At 56.9% G+C, this 20,923-nt stretch overlaps 1 protein-coding gene across 1 annotated transcript in view; it reads right to left on the reverse strand.

Annotated features, from left to right (window-relative positions):
- LOC309452440 (uncharacterized protein) overlaps positions 1-20,923 on the reverse strand; it is a gene marked incomplete at its 5' end in the record, with an annotated part of 31,798 nt that continues 10,875 nt past the window's right edge. Inside the window, 17 exon segments of the mRNA XM_082077064.1 lie at positions 1-34; positions 2,166-2,315; positions 2,961-3,089; positions 3,173-3,361; positions 3,654-3,749; positions 3,751-3,776; positions 3,779-3,781; positions 4,284-4,442; positions 4,518-4,583; positions 4,979-5,095; positions 5,194-5,346; positions 5,441-5,482; positions 6,082-6,227; positions 6,230-6,521; positions 6,750-6,883; positions 6,886-6,927; positions 6,930-7,191. Of these exon segments, the coding sequence (XP_081933190.1) occupies positions 2,237-2,315; positions 2,961-3,089; positions 3,173-3,361; positions 3,654-3,749; positions 3,751-3,776; positions 3,779-3,781; positions 4,284-4,442; positions 4,518-4,583; positions 4,979-5,095; positions 5,194-5,346; positions 5,441-5,482; positions 6,082-6,227; positions 6,230-6,521; positions 6,750-6,883; positions 6,886-6,927; positions 6,930-7,191 (1,935 nt within the window). The 3' untranslated portion in view covers positions 1-34; positions 2,166-2,236.

A 20,923-nucleotide genomic window follows, 5' to 3' on the forward strand; every position in this document is an offset into this window, starting at 1 on the left:
GTCCTGGGCTGCAGGGGTCGGGGTGGGTTCCTACCTGTGGGAAAGAAGTTTTGGGGGAGCACAAACGGCTGTAGTAGCTGCAGGACCAGGGGAACGCGGGAGCTGTTCGCTCGGAGCACCGTGGTCGCTCTGACCATTAGTAACTAAGGACTCTTTGGGGTGTCCCAGGAAGGAATGTTGGGGCTCCCCGTGTTCCGCCCCAGCCCAAGAGCCTCCCCAGCTCCCCCTGGGCAGGGAAAGGGTTCAGGGGGTTCGGGGGGTGGTGGGTACAAATGCTTTTTGCTTCAAATATTATTTTCCCGGGGGAAAAGGAACAAGTCGATGCAGCCGAGCTGTGTGTGGGGACCAAGCTGCACCTTGTGCCACACAGTGAACACGTTTGTGACCATTGCCTGTGCTTCTGTGCACTGCAGTGATAGTGAACACGTTTGTGACCATTGCCTGTGCTTCTGTGCGCTGCAGTGATAGTGAACACGTTTGTGACCATTGCCTGCGTTTCTGTGCGCTGCAGTGATAGTGAACACGTTTGTGACCATTGCCTGCGTTTCTGTGCGCTGCAGTGATAGTGAACACGTTTGTGACCATTGCCTGCGTTTCTGTGCGCTGGAGTGATAGTGAACACGTTTGTGACCATTGCCTGTGTTTCTGTGCGCTGCAGTGATAGTGAACACGTTTGTGACCATTGCCTGCGTTTCTGTGCGCTGCAGTGATAGTGAACATGTTTGTGACCATTGCCTGTGCTTCTGTGCGCTGCAGTGATAGTGAACACGTTTGTGACCATTGCCTGTGTTTCTGTGCGCTGCAGTGATAGTGAACACGTTTGTGACCATTGCCTGTGTTTCTGTGCAGTGATAGTGAACACGTTTGTGACCATTGCCTGCGTTTCTGTGCGCTGCAGTGATAGTGAACACGTTTGTGACCATTGCCTGTGTTTCTGTGCGCTGCAGTGATAGTGAACACGTTTGTGACCATTGCCTGTGCTTCTGTGCACTGCAGTGATAGTGAACACGTTTGTGACCATTGCCTGTGTTTCTGTGCAGTGATAGTGAACACGTTTGTGACCATTGCCTGCGTTTCTGTGCGCTGCAGTGATAGTGAACACGTTTGTGACCATTGCCTGTGCTTCTGTGCGCTGCAGTGATAGTGAACACGTTTGTGACCATTGCCTGTGTTTCTGTGCGCTGCAGTGATAGTGAACACGTTTGTGACCATTGCCTGTGTTTCTGTGCGCTGCAGTGATAGTGAACACGTTTGTGACCATTGCCTGCGTTTCTGTGCGCTGCAGTGATAGTGAACACGTTTGTGACCATTGCCTGCGTTTCTGTGCAGTGATAGTGAACACGTTTGTGACCATTGCCTGTGTTTCTGTGCAGTGATAGTGAACACGTTTGTGACCATTGCCTGTGCTTCTGTGCAGTGATAGTGAACACGTTTGTGACCATTGCCTGCGTTTCTGTGCACTGCAGTGATAGTGAACACGTTTGTGACCATTGCCTGCCTTTCTGTGCGCTGCAGTGATAGTGAACACGTTTGTGACCATTGCCTGTGCTTCTGTGCGCTGCAGTGATAGTGAACACGTTTGTGACCATTGCCTGCGTTTCTGTGCAGTGATAGTGAACACGTTTGTGACCATTGCCTGTGCTTCTGTGCGCTGCAGTGATGCAGAGACAGGAAAAAGGGACGCGAGGGGGTGTCACACAGCGCGTGTTGCCCAGACCTCACTCCAGCAGTTCCCTGACCAGGAAACCCGAGCAGCCCTGGATCCCCCTCGGAGGGGCTGAGCTTTCGTGACACTTGGGAGGAGACGGAACCCACCACTGTGTGCTCCCCAAAAAAAGGGCTGGATGCTGCACATCTGCCCAGGTGCTGGGACTATTTGTGCTCTGCAGGACCCCGGGGATCGGGTCAGTACACCGTACATGGACCATTTGGCACCACCAAGGACATCCTGGGAGGAACAAGAGGGCTTTTGCTCCCACTATGTGAGCCAGGACAAGCGAGCAGGAGGCCAGAGCTCTGCGGTGGCCCGTATGCTGTTAATTAATCGCACTGTTCTCTATTAGCGAGGCACCGCTGGCCGCGAGGCTGGCTGAGCCCGTGTGCCCACTCGTGGCGAGGACTCTCGTTGGGGGCGTGAAGACAACTGGGCTTCTAAAAACATCGACCTTTATTTCATTTTGGAGCCAACCCGCCCCTCGACGCCTCCGCTCGACTCGCAGCCGCGGGAAAGGGCTCCTCAGCCCTGTCTGTAGGAATTGGCCTTGTGTTTGGGCAGGAAGGTGAAGCTGGTAGGTACAGGGCCCAGAAGCATCTCGCTGGAAGAAAGAGAAGAATAAAACAAAAAAATAAGGAGAGGTTTGTGTTCAGTGCACCATACACAGTTGTTTGATGGCCCCGTGGCTCTATAGCGATGGTGACTACACTCAGGTGTCTCAAATCAAGACTTTAATCTCCCTAGAAATGAAGGCTGCTGCACAAAAGCACCCACAGTGCTGAGCTTCAGCCCCAAACCACAGCCCCGGAGGGACGAGCCACCAGGTCAGGGCAACGTCCTTCTCGCCGGGGAGTCCCCAGGGTCGGTGCCGGGTTTGGTGACCTGACCGCGGCGTCACCGCTGGCCGGGACGTGCCAAAACCCAACACGAGCCTCCGAAAAGCTGCTCCCAACCTCTCGCTGTGCGTGTGCGGAGCCAGAACCCTGCTCGTGCCAAACTGCATTAAGGTCAGGTCCCAAAATGATGTAAGTCAGCGCTAGCGCGATCACATTTGGCCTCGCTTAAGACTTGAACTATCTCACACTTTGGAACACGCTGTATTTTCAGTGCACAGTAATTTTCTTTAGAGTTGAGGTGGTTTAACATATTTCCTGGATGCTGGTTCAACTACAACTTTCCATAAGGTGACTTTGTGCTCTGCCTTGTCCCTTCCCACCCATTTTACTGAAATTCAACGCTTTCTTACCTTATTTTAATCCAATCATCCACGTTCTGGCTTGCCATCAGCGTCTCCAGATAGTCTCTCCCCATGTAGTAAGGCGGTCGCTCGTTAATTTCCTGAGGTAGGTGTTCTAATAAGCCGGCTGGGATGTACCTGCAGTGAAACGCAGCAGCGGTGGGTGCGGTGGGTGGACAACGCGGGTTCCTGTGCTGAGCGACCCCGGCCGGCAGAGTTACCTGCAGAGGAACGAGAGCCATTCCAGCAGGAGCTTCCTCGTCTTCTCCACCCCCTGCGTGTCCGAGCCCCAATGCTCGAGGCCGTAGCTGGTGAAGTCCTTGAGGAACCCAAATCTCTCACTGGAAGAGATATCCCAGTGGCGCTGCTCCTTAATTTCAGTGAAAAGCCACGGTTTGATGAGCGCCCCTCTGCAGCAAAGAAGTGCATTGTTATTCCCCTCACTGATGCTTCTGAACATGCCAACTAATCTAAGAGGCTTTCCAGCACTCATCTGCCCGCCAGTGCCGCTTGAATCTTTATCTCAATTTCAACAGGAACCTGCTGGACGTTCCCACAGATGCAAAGTGATTTTACCAACTTTCAAAGAGTACTTTCACCAAGAAGAAACTTCTGGTGTTTTGGGTCTGTTCAGGTATTTAATTCCCTTTTTACTCTTGCACCGATGGAGCTCAGAAGCGAGGGGGGAACACAAGCACTTGCCTTGCGATCATGATTCCCGAAACGCCCATCTGCAGGGCTCGATTAGCATCTTCATAAGACAAAATATCACCGTTTCCTGTCCAGAAGAGAGAAGCCAGAGGTCAGAGCGATACAGAGGGCAAGTCAAGCTGAGCGAATCCAGGCATGGGAGAAAATTCACAAAGGACACGGGGTCCAAGAGCCAGACTGGCCAAAGAGGCCCCGCAGCTCATGTTCTGAGCCCCCCAGGGATGTTGCTGACACTCCACCTCCCTCAGGCTAATCCTCTTGAATTCAACACGCAGCACTTCTACTCCGGCCGTGGAGCTGGCGAAGAAACCTGCAGTGAGACCCCAAAAAACGCCCGGAGGAGGCAGAGCAGACTGGGAATAACGGGCTTCAGCAAAGGAAATGACACGGGCAGGGGTCAAGGATCCCTCTGAAATGAGGTTTATTGGGCTGAAAGCTCCCTCCCAGAGCACCGCAGGGACCATCTCCCTTTGTCATGCACGCAAAGCTCAGAAGCACCCACGAAAACGCTCCCCGCACCTGAATTTTTCACTGTCATGAGCAGAAAACACTAAAAGCTTGTACGCAGCTCGGCAAAGGTGTTTAAAAGAGCCGCTGGGCTGCGGGGAATGGTAAAGTCACCCCCGTGTTGCGCAGAGTTCCCCGGACACCGGCCAATGATCCCTGTACCGTGACCATGGACGCTCCCCACTCGTGGATCTTGGGGGTTATTTTGTGAGCCACGTTCATCTTCTCTTGCACCCCCGTCCGTATCTCCACAGTCAGCGGGACGTCCAGCACCTGCAGAAATGGAGGGTGAGGCAGGAGTCGGCTCCATCAGCTCATCCCCCGCTGCCGGCAGATGCGCCGACTCACCGAGTTCATCCCTCGGACCATCTGTTCAAACCTGTTGGTCCGAGTCATCAGGGCGCAGCCTCCTCCCTGGGGGACAAAAAGCGGGAGAGTCAAGATTTTCTGCCTCCTCGCATAGTGAAGATGCTGCTTGGAGCTGCTCCACAGCAGCTCTCTGCTCAGGGGATGCAGCTGAGACTTGGAGCATCTCAAGACTTCTGGAGCATCTCAAGACTTGGAGCATCTCAAGACTTTTGGAGCATCTCAAGACTTTTGGAGCATCTCAAGACTTTTGGAGCATCTCAAGACTTTTGGAGCATCTCAAGACTTTTGGAGCATCTCAAGACTTTTGGAGCATCTCCAGACTTTTGGAGCATCTCCAGACTTTTGGAGCATCTCCAGACTTTTGGAGCATCTCCAGACTTTTGGAGCATCTCAAGACTTGGAGCAACAGGACTCACAAAGCGTGCTAGAGAACATCTTACCTTCTTGTAGACCAGGTCAATGGGACACCCCACGTTGATGTCTACAAAGTCCACTTCAATTGTCTGGTTCAGGAGCTCTGCACATTTGGTCATTGTGTCTGGAAACGCCCCTTCCAGCTACCAAAGAGGGGACAGGTTGCCTGAGTTCAAGAAGCAGCTTTTCTCTTCAGAAGCGAGTTACCATTTTTTTAGGTTATCAAGGTGACAGCACTCACCTGCACCCCAAAAATATCTTCGGTGTGATGGCGTTTGAGGAGAGCCCACTCGGAGGACTGGCCCTGGAGCAGGTTGGTGCACACAGCCATCTCTCCACAGGTGACGTCCGCCCCGAAGCGCTTGCAGATCCTTCGGAAAGGGAGGTTACCACACTGGGAGAGACAGCAGAGACGTGGTTCTTCAGATCTGCCCTGCTCCAAATGTGGAACAGCAACATTTGACAAAAGGAGAGAATGATCTACTCACCGTGGTGAGTGGAGCCAAGTAGAGCTGGCCTTGGATTTCCAGCTGGGAAACAAGAGGGATGGAGGAAGATATTCCAGTCAGCAATTTTATCACTTGCCGTGAGTATAACTCAGTGGGAAAACCAGAAGATCACCGGTTTTGTTCAGGAACCTCAGATATTCCCTGAGAACGTATCGTTTGGATGAAAGAAGCAGAAACTGAACCGCTCCAGTTGTTTTCACTGCTCGGCTTGGAGAAAACTCAAAGCAGTTACAGACCGAGGGATGCGAGACTGGCCAACGGGTGCAAGGACAGAGGTGACGAGGAGGAGAGGCGGGAGGTGACAAGGAGGAGAGGAGGGCATCGTGCAGTGCAAACCAACCAGCCCCAGCCTCGACTCTTCCAGCAGCTCGTTTCCACCCTCACCAACAGCTCAGCTCCTCCACGTGCAAGGAGCCGCAGCTTCTCTTGCTTCTCCCCCTCCAAGGACACCACCACGACCCCAAGAGCTCACCTTCCCGCATCCCACCCCTCACAACAGTAACACGGTCCCCAGGCAGCTCTGTCCTCTGCCTCTCACCCAGCCCAGAGCTCCCTCCTGTCTTCCCAAGCACAATCTCAGCCACTTGACAAGAGACGGCAGCCCTCAACCAAACTCTCACCTTCTTCTTCTCGCCTGCCCGCAGCTCTATAAGATCTTCATCTGTCACCGGGCCGGCTGTTTTGATGGAGGAAGGCTCCTCGCCGCTCTGCCAGGCGTCTGGTTTGGGATCTTCTCCCTGCTCTGGTCGCACAGGACATTCGGGCCGTCTCCCCGGCCCTCCTGGGCTGTTGTGCAGTTGGGCACCTCTTGCTCCTCTGCAGAGCACCCGGTGGCTTTGCCGCCCTTCCCACCGTCGCCGTGGGGCTTGGCCAGACCGCGGAGATACTCATGGGCCTTCTTGAAGTTAAACTTCTCCTTGCGCAGCGGGTGCTGGAGGTCCTTGGAGAGGTTGTTCCTCATGCAGCTGCGGCCCAGGTCGCCCGGCTTCGCGGCCACGTACTCCCCGACATCGTGGAGGAAGCGGCACCGCGCGCTGAAGTAGCACTTCTCTGCACAGCCCTTAAAATGATAAAGAGCAGGGTGAGACCTCTGCCCTCTGCCTCCCCACCCAGGCATGCCAGGGTTGGAGATACACGAGACATAAAGACAAAGGACATTAACGAACTGGGTGAAGAACCCAGTTTTGGGACAACACCACTATCCTCCAGCACAGGTGAGGTAAGCCTGGGTCTGCCCTGGCCCAGAACTGCTCTGAGCACCCACCGCGCCCAGAGCCCCGTGTCCCGCCTGCGTGACCGACGGGCACAGCCTGTTCTGCTCGCCGTGGGTGGGTTTCGTGCACGGCTGGCTCTTGTTCTGCCCCCGCGCCCGCTTCCGCTCCGCCGGCTCCTTCTCCGCTGATCCATCCTCCTCTCGGCTCTCCCGTCCTGACCCGGCTCCTCCGGCCTCACCCGTTTGGCGGGGCCTCACTCTGGGGGCTGCCGACATCCTCATCCTCATCCTCATCCTCCTTCTTCTCCTCGACCTCCTCCCCATCCTCCCCACCCCCCCGGGCCCGCAGGAACGCGTGGAACTGCCCCTTGGAGGTGAGGAACCTGCGGGGACACGGCACCGGCTGAGCGGGGTGACCGGGACACGGAGCTGCCGGGGAGGGCACCGCCCGGGGGTTATGGAGGGACCGGGCACCAGCCGGGAGGGACACGGGGGGACCGGGCACGGAGTGGGCGGGCTATGGAGGGGGCGGGCACGTCCCGGGTTGGGTGTTGTGGGGATGACGAAAGGGGCGGGGCGGGGCGGGGCCACGTGACGGGGAGGGTATAAAAGGCCCGGCCGAGGCTCAGCGGCCTCACAGCGGCGGGCGGGGCGGGAGCGGGGGGGTGGGTGTCGCTCGGGTGGGACTTTGAAAACATTTCAACTGGAATTTTAGCAATTTGGACGTGAAATTGTAAACATGTGGACATGGATTTTGAAAATTCTAGAGAGAATTTTAAAAGCTTCAAGAGAATTTCAACAATTTTGAGAGGGATTTGAAAAGTTTCAATGGGAATGGGAAGAATTGGGACCAAAATTGGAAAATTTTGAAGGGACTTTGAAAAAATTGGCGTGAGGGGCAGGAAAATACGCCTGGGGCCTTTTGTTCCGTGACTTCTGAGGGGTCCCCTGGTCCTGGCCGGGGGGTCTGGCTGCTCTGCATCCCCAGAGCTCCCGGCTGGGGAGGATGGAGCTCTCTGCACAGATACAAGGCTCTTGCTCTCGGTTGTTTGGGTGTTTGAGGTTGTTTTGATTGTTAAGCAGTAAATACAGCGCCTGGTTTCTAGGCGTTCAGCTGGTGTGTGCCAGCTCCCATTGCACAGAGCCGTAAATCTGCCTTGGAGCCGTCCTGTTGTAGTTGAACTAACTTTTACTAAATTTAGTTGAGCTAACTTTCACTATATTCAGGGTTTTTCTGTGTTTGGTTGTGTGGATGGTGTCTAGGATGCTGTGTCCAAGGTTTGCGCTTGATGCTGTGTCCAGGGTTTGCGCTTTACTTAGAAGTTTTTTGGTTTGTATCCAAGTAGATGTGTATTCAAGCATAATCTTATATAACCAAACCCTATTCTTAAGATTGACATAGATTTATGACCAATTCTTTAAAAACAGGTAACTGAGAAACAGCTGCAGAACATGCGAAGGTTACTTTAACGACTGATAAACATGCGAATGTTGCTTAGATAGATGGTTTGTGTTAGAATAGGTGTGGAATATGCTAACGGTTGTCAAGAATTGTAATGAATATGTATGTAACCAAATTGTATAAATACAGTGCAGTTCAAATCGGTGGTGGAAGCTTTGGGTGCGAACCCCTGGTTTCCCAGCGCTGGAATAAAGCGCCGCATAGAACTGCGCCCGTGGTTCTGGGTCCTGATTGCCAACAATCCCATGGGCAGAATTCTGTTGTGGCTGCTGCAGCAACAGGGTTTTCCATGTTGCCCTTTGGAGACATTTGCAGCCGGACCCAGCGGAGGTGTGGGAGGGCTCTGTCTGTTTGCTGGGCCATAGGAGGAGCTGGTTTGTGCTCTGGGCCATAGGAGGAGCTGGTTTGTGCTCTGGGCCATAGGAGGAGCTGGTTTGTGCTCTGGGCCATAGGAGGAGCTGGTTTGTGCTCTGGGCCATAGGAAGGGCTGGTTTGTGCTCTGGGCCATAGGAAGGGCCGGTTTGTGCTCTGGGCCATAGGAGGAGCTGGTTTGTGCTCTGGGCCATAGGAAGGGCTGGTTTGTGCTCTGGGCCATAGGAAGGGCTGGTTTGTGCTCTGGGCCATAGGAGGAGCTGGTTTGTGCTCTGGGCCATACGAAGGGCTGGTTTGTGCTCTGGGCCATAGGAGGAGCTGGTTTGTGCTCTGGGCCATACGAAGGGCTGGTTTGTGCTCTGGGCCATAGGAGGAGCTGGTTTGTGCTCTGGGCCATACGAAGGGCCGGTTTGTGCTCTGGGCCATAGGAAGGGCCGGTTTGTGCTCTGGGCCATAGGAAGGGCTGGTTTGTGCTCTGGGCCATAGGAAGGGCTGGTTTGTGCTCTGGGCCATAGGAGGAGCTGGTTTTTGCTCTGGGCCATAGGAAGGGCTGGTTTTTGCTCTGGGCCATAGGAAGGGCTGGTTTGTGCTCTGGGCCATAGGAGGAGCTGGTTTGTGCTCTGGGCCATAGGAGGAGCTGGTTTGTGCTCTGGGCCATAGGAGGAGCTGGTTTGTGCTCTGGGCCATAGGAGGAGCTGGTTTGTGCTCTGGGCCATAGGAGGAGCTGGTTTGTGCTCTGGGCCATAGGAGGAGCTGGTTTGTGCTCTGGGCCATAGGAAGGGCTGGTTTGTGCTCTGGGCCATAGGAAGGGCTGGTTTGTGCTCTGGGCCATAGGAGGAGCTGGTTTGTGCTCTGGGCCATAGGAAGGGCTGGTTTGTGCTCTGGGCCATACGAAGGGCTGGTTTGTGCTCTGGGCCATACGAAGGGCTGGTTTGTGCTCTGGGCCATAGGAGGAGCTGGTTTGTGCTCTGGGCCATAGGAGGAGCTGGTTTGTGCTCTGGGCCATAGGAAGGGCTGGTTTGTGCTCTGGGCCATAGGAGGAGCTGGTTTGTGCTCTGGGCCATAGGAAGGGCTGGTTTGTGCTCTGGGCCATAGGAAGGGCTGGTTTGTGCTCTGGGCCATAGGAGGAGCTGGTTTGTGCTCTGGGCCATAGGAAGGGCTGGTTTGTGCTCTGGGCCATAGGAGGAGCTGGTTTGTGCTCTGGGCCATAGGAGGAGCTGGTTTGTGCTCTGGGCCATAGGAAGGGCTGGTTTGTGCTCTGGGCCATAGGAAGGGCTGGTTTGTGCTCTGGGCCATAGGAAGGGCTGGTTTGTGCTCTGGGCCATAGGAGGAGCTGGTTTGTGCTCTGGGCCATAGGAGGAGCTGGTTTGTGCTCTGGGCCATAGGAGGAGCTGGTTTGTGCTCTGGGCCATAGGAAGGGCTGGTTTGTGCTCTGGGCCATAGGAAGGGCTGGTTTGTGCTCTGGGCCATAGGAAGGGCTGGTTTGTGCTCTGGGCCATAGGAAGGGCTGGTTTGTGCTCTGGGCCATAGGAGGAGCTGGTTTGTGCTCTGGGCCATAGGAAGGGCTGGTTTGTGCTCTGGGCCATAGGAAGGGCTGGTTTGTGCTCTGGGCCATAGGAAGGGCTGGTTTGTGCTCTGGGCCATAGGAAGGGCCGGTTTGTGCTCTGGGCCATACGAAGGGCCGGTTTGTGCTCTGGGCCATAGGAGGAGCTGGTTTGTGCTCTGGGCCATAGGAGGAGCTGGTTTGTGCTCTGGGCCATACGAAGGGCTGGTTTGTGCTCTGGGCCATAGGAGGAGCTGGTTTGTGCTCTGGGCCATACGAAGGGCCGGGTTGTGCTCTGGGCCATAGGAAGGGCCGGTTTGTGCTCTGGGCCATAGGAAGGGCCGGTTTGTGCTCTGGGCCATAGGAAGGGCTGGTTTGTGCTCTGGGCCATAGGAGGAGCTGGTTTGTGCTCTGGGCCATAGGAAGGGCCGGTTTGTGCTCTGGGCCATAGGAAGGGCTGGTTTGTGCTCTGGGCCATAGGAAGGGCTGGTTTGTGCTCTGGGCCATAGGAAGGGCTGGTTTGTGCTCTGGGCCATAGGAAGGGCTGGTTTGTGCTCTGGGCCATAGGAAGGGCTGGTTTGTGCTCTGGGCCATAGGAAGGGCTGGTTTGTGCTCTGGGCCATAGGAGGAGCTGGTTTGTGCTCTGGGCCATAGGAAGGGCTGGTTTGTGCTCTGGGCCATAGGAGGAGCTGGTTTGTGCTCTGGGCCATAGGAGGAGCTGGTTTGTGCTCTGGGCCATAGGAAGGGCTGGTTTGTGCTCTGGGCCATAGGAAGGGCTGGTTTGTGCTCTGGGCCATAGGAAGGGCTGGTTTGTGCTCTGGGCCATAGGAAGGGCTGGTTTGTGCTCTGGGCCCGGGCTGCAGGAGGGCCGGAGGAGCTGTGAGATGGGGCCGTCGTGTCCCCGGGTTTGGGGTTTCCTTGGACATGGGCTGTGGGCAGCACAGAACTCCAGATCTGAGGGGCTGCCGCACACGCCTGTTGGTTGTGTTAACGAGGTTGATGAGCAGCAAGCAATGCTGGAGCTTGTGAGGCTGGAGCGCAAAGCCGGTCCTTGCCTTTGGACCGTGGGAGCGTAATAAGTGATGGTCAAAATTGTTATTGTTGAACAAATCTAGTGGAACTCAGTTATATTATGCATATTGTTGTAAGCAGTAACTGTGCTTGTACAAGTTTGATTCTGTTTTGTAGAACTTTGTAGTGGCAGTTAAACCAAGGCCTGAATGCCTTGGTGCAAACCCCCCCCTTTCTCCTTCCCCCTCTTCAGTCTGGAAGGAGCAGGCACATCTCCCTCTTTCTCTGGTACTTGAGGCCAACAGCTTCTTTTGTTTGGCCCCAGACACCCTGGCCAGGGCCATTAGAAGGGAGCGCCGAGGCGCCACTGAGCGCTGGATGCCTGCGGCCAGTGTGGGGGTGTTTGGAGGCTCCAGGGGCACCCACTGTGGGGGTGCAGAGGACGAGCACCCCCCCAGTGACTCAGCTTTTTCAAGCCAGAAACCAGCGACATCCAAGTGGCTCAAAAGGCAACATTTTCCACAGCAAATCTTTCCATAGCAACACCTTCCACCAATCCGGAGAGCTGCTGGAAGCCCGCGAACAGCATCAACCAATGCATGAACACGTGTAAAAACGTATATAAGCACCCACGAAGACTGGAGGGGGTGCCCGTGGCGGAACCGAGCTTCCCCCGGTCACCCAGCGCTGTTTTGCCTAATTGCTTGCTTGCTTTAAATTCGCTTGCTCAATAAAATTGATTAATTGGCTTAGAAACTTGTCTTCATTTATAACAGGTGGAAGCTCAGGCTGAAAACCAAACTTGACGTGTTGGATGCGAGATGGCACCTGCTGAGCTCTGCTCCCTCCTCTATACCCACCGCGTTTTCCCGTGTGTTTAGGACTCTTGTTACAACCTTTCCTGGTCCCCATCCCTACCCACCAGAAACAGCCTCGGCTGCGACGCTCTCGCTCTGGCTGGTGTGTGGGCCTTGGGCAAGAACTCGTAGCGAGGGGGCTCGATGTCTCATGGGGCGACGTGTTGGCAGCTCTCCTGGATGAGGTTCCCTGCCCAGCTCACGTCCCTTCTTGTTTGACTCCTGCTTGGCCCGGGCTACCAAGGGGGTGGGAAATAACCCTGGAGTCCAAATGCAAACAGACCGTGCTCCACCTTCTTCCCTGTGCCCTGCGCTGGATCCGCGGGCTTTGCAAAGCCCTTGTATTGAAATAAGAGCACAGGGAAGCAGGCTGGAGCGCAGCTTCGACCCCGCATTGGAGCGCAGGCACCAACAAGAAAAAACAAGTTTCTCTTTCGGTGAATTTTGCCTGTCAGCTAAAGCTTCATATTAACTGCACTTTCCTGGAGAACCAGACCCATGTTTTGGTAAACCTAGCAATGGAATGCAAACTTATTGATAAGCATGGATGGACATCTCGCGAGAGGGACGACGAGAAACAAGTGACCAAGAAACTGACCAACTGTGTATAACATTCCATTCACGTGAATACTTCATATAAAAGTGGGAGACCACGAGGATCTCGTCCCTTTTTCCTTATGGCCGACATTAGGAGAGGACCTTGCTGGTCGTCCCTGCGAACTGAGGCCTAGTGAGAGACTGAATCCAGCTCCGGTGGCTGCAGAGTCCAGTCCAGGACTTTGGGTGCCGGCTCTGCAGTTGCTGAGACTTTCAAGATTGGTTTTGTATATTTGTATTATTTTCTCTATTCTTATTAGTAGCATTAGTAAAACATCTTTAATTTTTCCAGCTCTCTTCTCTCTGTCCTTCTTTCCCTCCCGATCGCCTGTCCTGAATGGGAAAGGGGGAGAGGGAGGGGCAAAAGGGGGAAGTGGGGGGAGAGGGGGTTAACAATACATCTGCCAGGGTTTTATTGTCACCCTGCAATCTTAACCCTCGACAACATGTTTGGAGTTCACTCCAAAAATTGGGAAATCCCGGGGAAACTTCGGAAAGTCTCCGAAAATGTTCCAAATCCCCGACAAAACGGTGACACTATGGGGACCCATAGATTTGACCAATGAGGGACCCAGGCGTCCGGGCCCCATAGATTTGACCGATGAGGGACCCAGGCGTCCGGGCCCCATAGATTTGACCAATGAGGGACCCAGGCGTCCAGGCCCCATAGATTTGACCGAGGAAGGACCCAGGCGTCCGGGCCCCATAGATTTGACCAATGAGGGACCCAGGCGTGCGGGCCCCATAGATTTGACCGAGGAAGGACCCAGGCGTCCGGGCCCCATAGATTTGACCAAACAGGGACCCAGGCGTCCGGGCCCCATAGATTTGACCAATAAGGGACCCAGGCGTCCTGGCCCCATAGATTTGACTCATGAGGGACCCAGGCGTCCTGGCCCCATAGATTTGATAGAGAACGGACCCAGGTGTCCAGGCCCCATAGATTTGACTGATAAGGGACCCAGGCGTCCGGGCCCCATAGATTTGACTGTTAAGGGACCCAAGCGTCCGGGCCCCATAGATTTGACCGAGGAGGGACCCAGGCATCCGGGCCCCATAGATTTGACACAGGAGGGACCCAGGCGTCCGGGCCCCATAGATTTGAGAGCGAAGGGACCCAGGCGTCCGGGCCCCATAGATTGGACCGAGGAGGGACCCAGGCGTCCGGGCCCCATAGATATGAATGAGGACGGACCCAGGCGTTCGGGCCCTATAGATTTGACCGAGGAGGGACCCAGGCGTCCGGGCCCCATTGATTTGATAGCGAAGGGACCCAGGCGTCCGGGCCCCATAGATTTGACCGAGGAGGGACCCAGGCATCCGGGCCCCATAGATTTGATAGAGAAGGGACCCAGGCGTCCGGGCCCCATAGACTTGACCAAGGAGGGACCCAGGCGTCCGGACCCCATAGATTTGAATGGAGAGGGACCCAGGCGTCCGGGCCCCATAGATTTTAAAGAGAAGGGACCCAGGCGTCCGGGCCCCATAGATTGCACTGAGGAGGGACCCAGGCGTCCGGGCCCCATAGATTTGACTGGAGAGGGACCCAGGCGTTCGGGCCCCATAGATTTTAAAGAGAAGGGAGCCAGGCGTCCGGGCCCCATAGATTTGATAGCGAAGGGACCAAGGCGTCCGGGCCCCATAGATTTGACCAAACAGGGACCCATGTGTCCGGGCCCCATAGATTTGACCAAGGAGGGACCCAGGCGTCCGAGCACCATAGATTTGACTGACAAGGGACCCAGGCGTCCGGGCCCCATAGATTTGACCAAAGAGGGACCCAGGCGTCCGGGCCCCATAGATTTTACAGAGAAGGGACCCAGGCGTCCGGGCCCCATATATTTCACCACAGAGGGACCCAGGCGTCCGGGCCCCATAGATTTGACTGAGGAAGGACCCAGGTGTCCGGGCCCCATAGATTTTACAGACAAGGGACCCAGGCGTCCGGGCCCCATAGATTTGACCAAGAAGGGACCCAGGCGTCCGGGCCCCATAGATTTGACCAAACAGGGACCCAGGCGTCCGGGCCCCATAGATTTGACCAAACAGGGACCCAGGTGTCCGGGCCCCATAGATTTTACAGACAAGGGACCCAGGCGTCCGGGCCCCATAGATTTGACCAAACAGGGACCCAGGCGTCCGGGCCCAATATATATTGGAATGAGGAGGGACCCAGGCGTCCGGGCACCATAGATTTGAATGGGGAGGGACCCAGGCGTCCGGGCCCCATAGATTTGACCGAGGAGGGACCCAGGCGTCCGGGCCCCATAGATTTGACCGAGGAGGGACCCAGGCGTCCGGGCCCCATAGATTTGACCGAGGAGGGACCCAGGCCTCCGGGCCCCATGGATTTGACCAAAGAGGGACCCAGGCGTCCGGGGCCCATAGATTATTGCAGTGAGGAGGGACCCAGGCGTCCGGACCCCATAGATTGCACTGGGGAGGGACCCAGGCGTCCGGGCCCCATATATTTGACCAATAAGGGACCCAGGCGTCCGGGCCCCATAGATTTTACAGACAAGGGACCCAGGCGTCCGGGCCCCATAGATTTGACCGAGAAGGGACCCAGGTGTCCGGGCCCCATAGATTTTGCCGAGGAGGGACCCAGGCGTCCGGGCCCCATAGATTTGACCAAACAGGGACCCAGGCGTTCGGGACCCATAGATTGTAATGGGGAGGGACCCAGGCGTCCCGGCCCCATAGATTTTACAGAGAAGGGACCCAGGTGTCTGGTCCCCATAGATTATTACACTGGGGAGGGACCCAGGAGTCCGGGCCCCCTAGATTTCACCAAAGAGGGACCCAGGCGTCCGGGCCCCATAGATTACACTGAGAAGGGACCCAGGTATCCGGGCCCCATAGTTTTGACCAAGAAGGGACCCAGGCGTCTGGGCCCCATAGATTTGACTGAGAAGGGACCCAGGCGTCCGGGCCCCATAGATTTCACCGAGGAGGGACCCAGGCGTCCGGGCCCCATAGATTTGATGGATGAGGGACCCAGGTATCCGGGCCCCATAGATTTGACCGAGGAGGGACCCAGGCGTCCGGGCCCCATAGATTTGACATATAAGGGACCCAGGCGTCCGGGCCCCATAGATTTGACCGATGAGGGACCCAGGCGTCCCGGCCCCATAGATTGCACTGAGGAGGGACCCTGGCGTCCGGGCCCCATAGACTTGACCGGAGAGGGACCCAGGCGTCCGGGGCCCATAGATTTGACCGGAGAGGGACCCAGGCGTCAGGGCCCCATAGATTTGACCGGAGAGGGACCCAGGCGTCCGGGGCCCATAGATTTAACCAATAAGGGACCCAGGCGTTCAGGACCCATAGATTGTAATGGGGAGGGACCCAGGCGTCCGGGCCCCATAGATTTGACCGAGGAGGGACCCAGGCGTCCGGGCACCATAGATTGCAACGAGGAGGGACCCAGGAATCCGGGCCCTATAGATTTGACCAATAAGGGTCCCAGGCATCCGGGTCCCATAGATTTGACCAATAAGGGTCCCAGGCATCCGGGCCCCATAGATTTGACTGAGAAGGGACCCAGGCGTCCGGGCCCCATAGATTTGACTGAGAAGGGACCCAGGCGTCCGGGCCCCATAGATTTCACCGAGGAGGGACCCAGGCGTCCGGACCCCATAGATTATTGCACTGAGGAGGGACCCAGGCGTCCGGGCCCCATAGATTTGATGGATGAGGGACCCAGGTATCCGGGCCCCATAGATTTGACCGAGGAGGGACCCAGGCGTCCGGGCCCCATAGATTTGACATATAAGGGACCCAGGCGTCCGGGCCCCATAGATTTGACCGATGAGGGACCCAGGTGTCCCGGCCCCATAGATTGCACTGAGGAGGGACCCAGGCGTCCGGGCCCCATAGACTTGACCGGAGAGGGACCCAGGCGTCCGGGGCCCATAGATTTGACCGGAGAGGGACCCAGGCGTCAGGGCCCCATAGATTTGACCGGAGAGGGACCCAGGCGTCCGGGGCCCATAGATTTAACCAATAAGGGACCCAGGCGTTCAGGACCCATAGATTGTAATGGGGAGGGACCCAGGCGTCCGGGCCCCATAGATTTGAGCGAGAAGGGACCCAGGCATCCGGGTCCCATAGATTTGACCAATAAGGGTCCCAGGCATCCGGGCCCCATAGTTTTGATGGATGAGGGACCCAGGCGTCCGGGCCCCATAGATTTTGCCGAGGAGGGACCCAGGCGTCTGGGCCCCACAGATTTGACCGAGGAGGGACCCAGGCGTCCGGGCCCCATAGACTTGAGAAATAAGGGACCCAGGCGTCCGGGACCCATAGACTTGAGAAATAAGGGACCCAGGCATCCGGGCCCCATAGATTTGACTGAGAAGGGACCCAGGTGTCCGGGCCCCATAGATTTTAGAGAGGAGGGACCCAGGCGTCCGGGCCCCATAGATTTGACCGAGGAGGGACCCAGGTGTCCGGGCCCCATAGATTTGACCAAAGAGGGACCCAGGCGTCCGGGGCCCATAGATTTGACCGAGGAGGGACCCAGGCGTCCGGGCCCCATAGATTGCAATGAGGAGGGACCCAGGCGTCCGGGCCCCATAGATTTGACTGAGAAGGGACCCAGGCGTCCGGGCCCCATAGATTTGATGGATGAGGGACCCAGGCGTCCGGGCCCCATAGATTGCACTGAGGAGGGACCCAGGCGTCCAGACCCCATAGATTTGACCGAGGAGGGACCCAGGCGTCCGGGCCCCATAGATTTGATGGATGAGGGACCCAGGCGTCCGGGCCCCATAGATTTGACTGATAAGGGACCCAGGCGTCCGGGCCCCATAGATTTTACAGAGAAGGGACCCAGGCGGCCGGGCACATAGATTTGACCAAGGAGGGACCCAGGCATCCGGGCCTCATAGATTTGACTGAGGAGGGACCCAGGCGTCCGGGCCCCATAGATTATTGCACTGAGGAGGGACCCAGGCGTCCAGGCCCCATAGATTTGACCAAAGAGGGACCCAGGCGTCCAGGCCCCCTTGATTTGACTGGAGAGGGACCCAGGCGTCCGGGCCCCATAGATTTGACCGAGGAGGGACCCAGGCGTCCGGGCCCCATAGATTTGACCGGAGAGGGACCCAGGCGTCCGGGGCCCATAGATTTGACCGGAGAGGGACCCAGGCGTCTGGGGCCCATATATTGCACTGAGGAGGGACCCAGGCGTCCGGGCCCCATAGATTGTAATGGGGAGAGACCCAGGCGTCCGGGCCCCTTAGATTTGACCAAGAAGGGACCCAGGTGTCCGGGCCCCATAGATTTGACCAAAGAGGGACCCAGGTGTGGGCCCCATAGATTTGACTGAGAAGGGACCCAGGCGTCCGGGCCCCATAGATTTGATTCAGGAGGGACCCAGGCGTCCGGGCCCCATAGATTTGACCAAGGAGGGACCCAGGCGTCCGGGCCCCATAGATTTGACCGGAGAGGGACCCAGGCGTCCGGGGCCCATAGATTTTAAAGAGAAGGGACCCAGGCGTCCGGGCCCCATAGATTTGACCGAGGAGGGACCCAGGCGTCCGGGCCCCATAGATTTGATAGCGAAGGGACCCAGGCGTCCGGGCCCCACAGATTGGACCGCGGAGGGACCCAGGCGTCCGGGCCCCATAGATTTGAACGAGAAGGGACCCAGGCGTCCGGGCCCCATAGATTTGACCAAAGAGGGACCCAGGCGTCCGGGCCCCATAGATTTGACCGAGAAGGGACCCAGGTGTCTGGGCCCCATAGATTTGAACGGGGAGGGACCCAGGCGTCCGGGCCCCATAGATTTGACTGAGGAGGGACCCAGGCGTCCTGGCCCCATAGATTTGATGTATGAGGGACCCAGGCGTCCGGGCCCCATAGATTTGATGTATGAGGGACCCAGGCGTCCGATCCCCATAGATTTGAGGGAGGTGGGACCCAGGCGTCCGGGCCCCATAGATTTGATAGCAAAGGGTCCCAGGCGTCCAAGCCCCATAGATTAGACCAAGAAAGGACCCAGGCGTCCGGGCCCCATAGTTTGCACTGAGGAGGGACCCAGGCGTCCGGGCAGGAGAGGCGTGGCTCGGGCCGCCCGCCACTGGCGCGGGACACTGCCCGGCGCGGGGGCCTCGCCCGGCCCCCTAAGTTTGGCGTCGGCGGGGGGGCGGCGGAGCCCGCTCCCCCACCCGCCGGCTCTCTCCCCCCCCGCCTCTTCCGCCGGGGAAGAGGGAGACGAGAAGAGGCGCGGCGGGGAGAGGGAGCCGCTGCTGCCGCCGCCACCGTTCGCCGGACCGGAGCGGACGGGAAAGGACCGGACTGGACCGGGAAATTGGAGTGGACCGGACCGGATCGGACCAGACGGGAAAGGACCAGACCGGACCGGGAAATTGGAGTGGACCGGATCGGATCGGACCGGAGCGGACGGGAAAGGACCGGACTGGACCGGGAAATTGGAGTGGACCGGACCGGATCGGACCGGAGCGGATGGGAAAGGACCGGAGCGGGAAATTGGAGTGGAACGGACCGGATCGGATCGGAGCGGACGGGAAAGGACCGGACTGGACCGGGAAATTGGAGTGGACCGGACCAGATCGGACCGGAGCGGACGGGAAAGGACCGGAGCGGGAAATTGGAGTGGTGTCCCCGCCCCCCAGGCGCCCCTCCCCCCCACACGCAGACAGACCCCTCCCCCGAGTCATCCTGGTAGTGTTTCTGTTCTAGTGGTAACTAAGCTTTGTGAACTGTATCCAAGATTCTTCCCTTATCTTGAGGCTTTGCAGGTTGCATACAAAGAGAGAACTGAAGGTTAGTCCTCAGTGAGTCCTTGTCTTACCTTGAAAGGATAGGATGTGCTGAGAACGCACAGCTAAGAAATCGGAGTATTTTACAGGATTTCACAATGAGCACAGGAATAGCGCATGGCGGTGCCAGAAGGTGACAAGTCCACGGGCGCAGCAGACTCCTGCCTCCATCCTGCAGAGCCCTGAGCGGCCACCAGAGGGCGCTGCGCATGCTCAGAGCAGTTCCGAGGGCTGCAAGTGATATTGGGAAATAGTGGGGAAATCTGATGAACATGCAACACATACGTTGTAACCCTGATGAATATGTGTGTAACCAAATTGTATAAATGTGGTGGAGTTCGAACCAGTGGTGGAAGCTTTGGGTGCGAAGCCCTGGTTTCCAACTCACACCTGAGGTTTGCACACAGGGGCACTGAACCAGCCCCAGCAGCATCCCGGGGCTCCGGAGACACTGGTTCAAGCCCAGTTTCCCCAGCCAGTCCCTTCCCCCCGCAGCGCGTGGAAGCCTCCCCCAGGGTGCTGGAGAGGCCCTGGCCGGGGCGCCGGGTCCTGGGCTGCGGTCGGCGGTGTCGCCGGGCGCTCGGGCAGCTCCTGGCGGGCTGTTCACGCGGCTCCTCTGCTGAGCCGTGAACAGGGAGAAAGGCGGGAGAGCAGCCGTCAGAAATGCTCCAGGGCTCGGGCGCCGCGGCCCCAGGCCCAGTGCGGAGGGTGAGGAGACACCTCCCCGGTGCAGACGCTGCTGCTGCAGGACCTGCTCCTCGTGTGGCCGCTCTGGGTGCAGAGCAGCTGCCCCCGGCCCTGCAGGGCGCTGTGTTAGCGAGTGCCTTAAAGGACATGAATCCACGGAGCAGTTGCACGACCGGAGTTTGTTCTACTAAGAGTTCTGTTCTGATAAGTTGGCGGTTTGGCATGATTTAGGAGCTTAGCCTAACTAGGCCTCAGTGCCTCAATAGGCCTCAGTGGACACTGCTGGTCATGAGGGAGCGGCAAGGACACTGCGACCTTGGCAGAGTTTCATAGATGACTTTAAGAAAACATGCATAGCTAGCGAGCCGCAAGCTGGAGGACCATGCAAATGTCATCGTTTCATAGATGACTTTAAGAAAACATGCATAGCTAGCAAGCCGCAAGCTGGAGGACCATGCAAATGTCATCGTTAGAGCTTAAGCCAATTAGTGAGTGACAAGTAGGCATAATTATTGTAGACTCTATAAGTATGCGCTGTTTGAACTAATAAAGTGAACTATGCTTTATCGCTCACATTGAGTCGTCTCAGCTTGTTCCTCCGCCGCTCGCATCGCTGCACAAGTTCTCCGTGTTCTCGATGAAGACCCAGCGACCTTGGGCAACAGATTTCTGCCCTCAAAGACGGACTCCATCGTTCCAGGTCAAATTTCCAGTTTCTACCACCACTGCATGTTGGTTTTCACATCACAGAATCACAGAATCACAGAATCACAGAATCACAGAATCACAGAATCACAGAATCACAGAATCGACTGGGCTGGAAAAGCCCTCAGAGATCATCGAGTCCAACCCTTGGTCCAACTCTAGTCCGTTTACTAGATCATGGCACTAAGTGCCATGTCCAGTCTCAGTTTAAAAACCTCCAGGGCCGG

Source organism: Streptopelia decaocto (genome assembly GCF_964273445.1).
Source record: "Streptopelia decaocto genome assembly, contig: HAP1_SCAFFOLD_138, whole genome shotgun sequence".
Lineage (NCBI taxonomy): Eukaryota > Metazoa > Chordata > Aves > Columbiformes > Columbidae > Streptopelia > Streptopelia decaocto.